Source organism: Alosa sapidissima, chromosome 11 (genome assembly GCF_018492685.1).
Source record: "Alosa sapidissima isolate fAloSap1 chromosome 11, fAloSap1.pri, whole genome shotgun sequence".
Lineage (NCBI taxonomy): Eukaryota > Metazoa > Chordata > Actinopteri > Clupeiformes > Clupeidae > Alosa > Alosa sapidissima.
This window is the reverse complement of record NC_055967.1, coordinates 34,789,264-34,796,763: the sequence shown is the minus strand read 5'-3', so window position 1 is coordinate 34,796,763 and position 7,500 is coordinate 34,789,264. Positions and strand designations below refer to the sequence as shown.

The 7,500-nt window shown below is 47.3% G+C and overlaps 1 protein-coding gene across 1 annotated transcript in view; it reads right to left on the bottom strand.

Moving 5' to 3' along the window:
- The window catches only part of srgap1a (SLIT-ROBO Rho GTPase activating protein 1a), a 111,271-nt gene that overhangs the window by 53,221 nt on the left and 50,550 nt on the right, over positions 1 to 7,500 (bottom strand). Inside the window, 1 exon segment of the mRNA XM_042110926.1 lies at positions 7,161 to 7,223. Within this exon segment, the coding sequence (XP_041966860.1) occupies positions 7,161 to 7,223 (63 nt within the window).

Genomic DNA, 7,500 nt, shown 5'->3' with positions numbered 1-7,500 from the left:
AGCAACCCTACACAACACACTATTATAACAGAGAGAGAGAGAGAGAGAGAGAGAGGGGATATGTCAGATACTGTACCCATTACAGATGTGGATTAGTACAGATGTGTGTTTGTGTGATACATCTGCAAAATAACCAGGAGAGAAGATCTGTGTGTGTGTGTGTGTGTGTGTATGTATTTGTGTGTGTGTGTGTGTGTGTGTGTGTGTGTGTGTGTGTGTAAGCCCTGGGGGAGAGCCGAGGTGAAAGGGCAAATGTTAATTGTCACACAGGCCATTCATAAAGGTCATCAGAAAAGCTTTCATCTTAGTCCATACCTCACAAAAATCAATCCTACCCTTCTACATGCACTATGCAAGGGCAGCAGGACAGGGGCACCATTAAGAAGGAATAACACTGGAAAGGAGGGAGCAGAAGGGGACAGAGAGAGAGAGAGAGAGAGATGGAGAGAATGTGACAGAGATGAAGACAAGAAAGAATGGAAGACCGAGTGGTAGAGGCGAGGCCATGGGTGGAGGCGAGGCCATGGGTAGAGGCGAGAAATGCTAAAGAGAGAAACAGAGCTTCTTTCACAGGCCAGGCGTCTCAGTGACCTTGGGAAATCATAAAGAAGGCAATTCAGTAACCTTGGGAAATCATAAAGAGGGCAATTCAGCGGACTGCTCAGAAGACGTCATCCTCAGTTGCCTGGAATCCGAGTCCCATATTCCCGATCGGCAATAAGGATTTTTCCATGAATGCCCACAGGGGGTCACCAGGGTCACAGGGGCACAGGACAGCAGTCTAATGGGAAACCAGGGGATGAGTGATATATACCCCACCCCCCACATACACACACCCCGCCCTGATAGCCCTGACACCTCTTAGGCCTAGTCCACACGTACCAAACCGATCTTTTTTTCCTCCGTCTTCCCTGGAACCGTATCAAGAATATTTGCGTCCAAACGGATCCATCTCAACACGACTCAACATGTTACTTCATACCCCAGGCCTATAGGTGGCACTGTTTCTTTACAGAAATTGACCAAAACTTGCGTTTTACAAACAGACAGAATAGGCTACGACGAAATGGCTAGTGCAAGGAAACCAGAATTGTTTGTGTGGACTGATGGTGAACTGTCAACTGTAGCCAACTGTAAAACTAATAAACTTTATTTTACGGTTTGTGAAGGGTGCAGTCCCGTCTTTTATTTGGCTTACGCAGGTAGGCCTACTAATCACCTTTACTTTCTTTGGTTGTAGGATAGTCCGTGATTTACATTAGTTTGGGCTATCACCGCAATTAGGCTACTAAACATAAGGCTTACCCAAGTTCTAGGTTATTCTGTCGCCAAATTTATAATATTGCTATAAAACCTTCGTTAGTAGGCTAACAGTTTCGCTGTCTAAACGAATTCAAACGGGCTACGGTTTCAGATTTTTCCACTCTGGGACCAGGTTTCAAAAAAGTGCGGTTTCGGGCAGTGCGTTTACAGGATTCGTTTGGACGCTCGGCCAAGACGAAGCAAAACCTCTGCGTTTAACCTAAAAAGCGTCTCCGTGTGGACAGGCCCTTCGTTTAGACAGCGAAACCGCACATCCTGCTTGCGTATCGATGATGTCATCGCCACACCTCAGCTGCCCTGAACTTGCACTTATAGTATTGCCTAACAATACTAGTTTTCATACATGACATTACCTACGATTACACTCCGTAAGATAAATATCAAAACTGGTGCTGCGCAGCGCCGATAGCTTATGACTTGGTGGACTGAACACTGTTTTTCCCGGTGTTTTTTTATGCATTCTAGCTACTGTCAGTGACGCGAGAGAACTTACGTTATTAGGAAAGTGCGGTGTAAGTTTAGGCTACATTAATTTGTGCGTAGTGCCAGTGTCATTCATTTATTTTACATGTCTTACAACATATATACATGCATTCACAGTCGAGTGAAATCAGATATAAGCATACAAAGACGCTTAGAACTCACGTTAAGCCGATGGTAGCACACTGAATGCAAATGCGCGACTTGATGCAGGCAAACGTATTGACTGTTACTAACAAAGGTTTTATAGCAATATTATAAATGTGGCGACAGAATAGCCTAGAACTTGGGTAAGCCTTGCGTTTAGTAGCCCTTGTATTTAGTAGCCTAATTGATAGCCAAAACTAATGTGAATCACGGACTATCCTACAACCAAAGAAGGTAAAGGTGATTAGTAGGCCTACCTGCGTTAGCCAAATAAAGGACGGGACTGCACCCTTCACAAACCGTAAAATAAAGTTTATTAGTTTTACAGTTGGCTACAGTTGACAGTTCACCATCAGTCCACACAAACAATTCTGGTTTCCTTGCACTAGCCATTTCGTCATAGCCTATTCTGTCTGTTTGTAAAGCACAAACTTTGGTCAATTTCTGTAAAGAAACAGTGCCACCTATAGGCCTGGGGTATGAAGTAACGTGTTGATTCGTGTTGAGATGGATCCGTTTGGACGCAAATATTCTTGATACAGTTCCAGGGAAGACGGAGGAAAAAAAGATCGGTTTGGTACGTGTGGACTAGGCCGAATTCAAACGGGCTACGGTTTCAGATTTTTCCACTCTGGGACCAGGTTTCAGAAAAGTGCGGTTTCGGGCAGTGCGTTTTCAGGATTCGTTTGGACGCTCGGCCAAGACGAAGCAAAACCTCTGCGTTTAACCTAAAAAGCGTCTCCGTGTGGGCAGGCTCTTATTCTTGCCCCCACTCCCACACACTTCCTGACCCCACCTCTTGGAATGTAAGGTGCTGACAGATGGTGGTCCTCACTCCACTCCCCCAGTGCTTCAGTCTCCTCACAGCAGATACACCGACAGCTCAGAACCAAGAGGATGCCTTTCCAGGAATTCTCTCTCTCTCCATCTATCTCACACACTCTCTCTCTCACACCGACACACAGATAAGTCCAACTCCAAATGAAGTACTATACTATGTAATTCTACTGTGTCCGCTGCCCTGATATTCTATTGCATACATTCCTCATTAAGAATCCTGCTGTCAGTCTGTCTCATTACCAGCTGGAGGGGGAGAAACATGGGGCCATGGGACTAGGCTGGAGGGGGGCCTCATGTTTCACTTCATCTGAATGAGATGCCCCCCCTGCAGACACACACACACACACAGAGCACTCTATGGCCTCCTGCAGAGAGACACACACATTAGCGCTACACTCCAGCAGCACCAAGATAACGACCACTTCCCTTCGCTGAGTCACTCACAGCCATTACTCACGATCCCTCGCATCCCAACGCGCGCGCGCGCGCGCGTGCGCGTGCGTGTGTGTGTGTGTGTGTGTGTGTGAGAGAGAGACAGAAAGAGAGCAGGTATCAAGAGGCTTGCTCTGATTTTATCACTGCTCTTTGACAGGAATGTAAAACTACACAAGAAATGGAGTCTAATGCATTGGGGTCGGGGGAAGGAGGATAGGAGGAACCCGTTCTGTGCACTAACTAAATCACCGCACAGCTTTTCCAGGAAATCCGCCCGCACACGCCATGAGCAGAAAGGACAGGAAGTACAATACAGCTAGGATGACTAAGACACAGACACACACACACACACACACATCTATGAAGTCCTTTTCTCCCTCTAAGGTAAGGGACGGACTGAGAGAGCCCAGATGGCAGAAAGATGTCAGAAGACGAAGGGCGTTCAAAAAGAGAGAGGACGGGGATGTAAACATCCACAAACAAACAAACCACCAGGCGAAGAGTGTGTCCTCGCTTGAGAGGTTCTTCTCTGAACGCTTATCCAGCCATCAACTTTGTGGCCTTTTTCAGCAGTTGACAGGTGCCATAAGGGCTCAAATCAACAAAAATCTTTCAAAACCAACAGATCTGCCCAGACATAGCCTGGCTATACACTGAAAAGCAGTCATTCTGTTCCTTTCGACCTAGCATTCTCCAAGGCCAGCTCGCTGTACTCTCCAATGAAATTATTTTTTTAAATTTCTGTTCACATTTGTTTGTGGTCCCCACCACTCTGAGCCACTGGAGGTGTTAAACCAGGGTACTGTTCTCCTGGTACTTCTGGGCACATCATGCAGTCCTACCCGCAGGGTCAGCTTCATGTTAAGAGTTCTCAGAGCCAGAAGGCTGAGCATGGGATCATTTGGAGTTCTCAGAGCCAGAAGGCTGAGCATGGGATCATTTGGAAAAATAGTATTAAGAGACTGAATTTGAACGCCTAAACAATGTCATAGCTATCAAGTCTACTTTGTTTTAGGCTGCACAGTTTTGCCTCGGCTCTGTCTGCGAATCCTCCAAGCTTACTATGGTTACTTATGTCGACTCCTCCATGCTTACTATAGTTACTTTCAGGCCTTATGTTGATCCCTCCAAGCTTACTATGGTTACTTTCAGGTCTTATGTTGACTCCTCCAAGCTTACTATGGTTACTTTCAGGTCTTATGTCAACTCCTCTAAGCTTACTATGGTTACTTTCAGGTCTTATGTCCCACTTGAAACCATCAAGATGTCTTTATGTGACGACTCCCAGAAACCCCAAGTATGACAGCATGGAGTGAGAATGCTCAAACAAATCCCCATCTCCCTCGAGTTTGTCCAATTCATGTTTCAGATATATGAAGCTGATTTAGGATTTGGTGTCCCTATAAAAGTGCAGGGAGTGAATCTAATCCAATGCACTTTTTTAGCAAATTCAATGAGTCTTCCCCAGTCCTGTGAAGTCCTCACATTCTTATTGTTGTCCATTTTGTGTCTCAGACCGAACCGTAAACAATTCCAGCCAATCAACACCTTGCATCGGGAGTAGGGAATGAGACCATATAATTTGTTTGGCTGCTGAGCTCAAATATCAACAAGAATTGTTGCCAGAATTGTGGACCGTCCCTCTAAGCCCCAGCTTTGTGGACAGTAATGAACAGAGCCGGGCAGGCCAAAGAGAGAGGCTTGGGCTGGGCAGGGCTGGGGTTAAGCTGAGCTAAACTAGGCCGTCTGTCAGAGGCAGTTAGAGGCCATCTGAGGTGACTGACCCAGGAGTGGAAACCAGGAGCGGACCGCCTGCCTGCCTGTCCTCCGCCGCCTGTCTGTTTTCTTACAGTACGCCATGACACAAACCTCAAACTGTCTTTAAGGGAAGGGGAAAAAAGCCAGCAAGCCCCAGCAATACTCCTGCTGTTGTCCTCCAAAGTAAACACAGGGGGAGGGAGTGGCCTGGCTGCCCAGCTCCCAGCACTGGTCCTTGGGCCTGGTGTGTGGTGACACGGTGCTTGTGCTTGGCCAGTTCGGGGGAGGATAACTAGGGAAGCCACTGGGCTGGCCTGGTCAGAACCGGGGGGGGGGGGGGGGGGGTCTGTAGCCTTCCCACTCGCTCGGTCGGGAAGCTGGCGTGGCACTGTTTGTGTTTCTGCTCGTTTTAGAAGGACAGAATTTAGCGTCGCACCAGGCCTGTTATTTTGGCTGGCGGCGGGCCTCCAACCGCGATGGCACTGCGTTCTGATGCAACGGGCCCCACTGTCCAGCGTCCCCCTCTCCGCGCAGGGTAAACCAGGTCAGACGTTTGTGCCTGCGTCTTTGTGTTTAGCACAACAGGCCCCCTTCTGACATGTCAAAATTCCTGTGTCACCAACACTAAACCAAAGCAAAACAAACAACAAAGATATTACTGTGATGTGGACCATTCCCTCTAGTCTTAGCAATTACTGTGCAAGCCAAAAAGAAGTATTCTGTGCCCTCTGTTAAAGCATCGCCAGAGTGAGTCACGTGAGCACATCACCACCGGCGGAAAAGAGCTTTGGGAGTTCAGCACACCAATTAAAAGGTTTTATTTGAAGATGAGGCAAAACGACATGAGGAAACAGTCCCATACGGATCACTGTTGGCCCTCTGGAGGGTTGGAGAGACAGACGCAGCCGATGTTGTGTCTACCGGAGCTGGTAAACAACGCTGGTTTAGTCTGTGAGGTTGACCATGAGCTGCCTGCTAGTCTGGCGAGGGAACAGGAAGTGGACTGAGAATTGTTTGCCGTTGCTGGTGATAAGAAACAGAACGCAAAGTTCCTCGACAAAGGTGCCTGCTTTCCGCTGCTGACCTCCAGACAAGGTCACTGGAAGTAGTTCAGAGTATCATTTCCTCTTTGTGTGTGTGTGTGTGTGCGTGAGTCAGAGCCTTTCATTATCAGACTCTGATGTTGATATTAGTCACTATGCCTCACTATGACTATTATCTGAGTCAGCAATAAAAACGTACAAAAAACGTAACAAAAAAAATACTTTTGTAAAAATATAGTCGTGAGGAAATTAAGCCAGCCAACTGTATTGTGCTGACAAAATAGAAAAATAGAAGATAATAGAACTAATCATAATTAATGATTATCTACTCTACATAATCTAGCACAGCCACATCATGAGCTAGCATATAGCAGGAGACAAGGCTAACTCTGACAGCATGCAGGTCCGCGGGCCATTCAAACAGCTATGGCAGGAGTAATTACACCACCAGCCCTGGCTCGTATTGTGTTTCCAGTGGGTGTGAAGGTCGGGTTTGTAAAGCGTGATCGATCTGTGATTAGTAACTCTCCACTGCCACTCCCACTGCCAGCCCAGACAGCTGACTGAACAAAGAGCACTAGTGCTTACTGCTGCGTGATGCTAACGCTAACTGTTCCCCCTTTTCACAATGTTCACAATGACGCTGAAGCCTAGAACACAGATTGGTTTTGGTCCCTTTGAGAGAACCCACAGAGACATATAACGACGGGTACTTTCCCACATTGCTAAAACATTTGGAGGCACAGATATACTGCTACAGCAAGGAAGGAGTGAGGAGAACGGCCCTGTAAGGAACAAGCTGTTCCAAAAGAGCAGAGGTTGGCTCCAAGCAGGGAGAGAGTAGGAACCAACATCTGGAGAAGACCTTCAGAGAAGGGCACAGGGAGAGAGGGAGAGAGAGAGGGAGAGAGGGAGAGAGAGAGGGAGAGAGAAAGGGAGAGAGAAAGGGAGAGAGAGAGAGGGAGAGAGGGAGAGAGAAAGGGAGAGAGAGAGGGAGAAAGGGAGAGAGGGAGAGAGGGAGAGAGAGAGAGAGAGAGAGAGAGGGAGAGAGAGAGGGAGAGAGGGAGAGAGACAGAGAGGGAGAGAGAGAGAGAGAGAGAGAGAGAAGTATGAAAATAAAATACTGTCACTCACTGTGTAGAGCTCGTTCAGCACCTTCATCAGATCCTCCTGCAGCTGAAATGCTATTTCCTTACTCTGCAGAGAGAGAGAGAGAGAGAGAGAGAGAGAGAGAGAGAGATGGAAATATAGACATTATTAACCATAACCATTTGTAATCAAAGCGTAATGCACTGCACTGTGCTTTCCCAGACACGCTCGTCCCCAGAGCAATCTGGAACGATGATAATGATGAATGTGAAATAGGCTGCCTGCTCACGGAGAAAAGATGAAAAGAGAGGATGAAGCCACGCGAGGGAGAGATGACAGACAGACAGACAGACAGACAGACAGACAGACAGACAGACAGACAGGC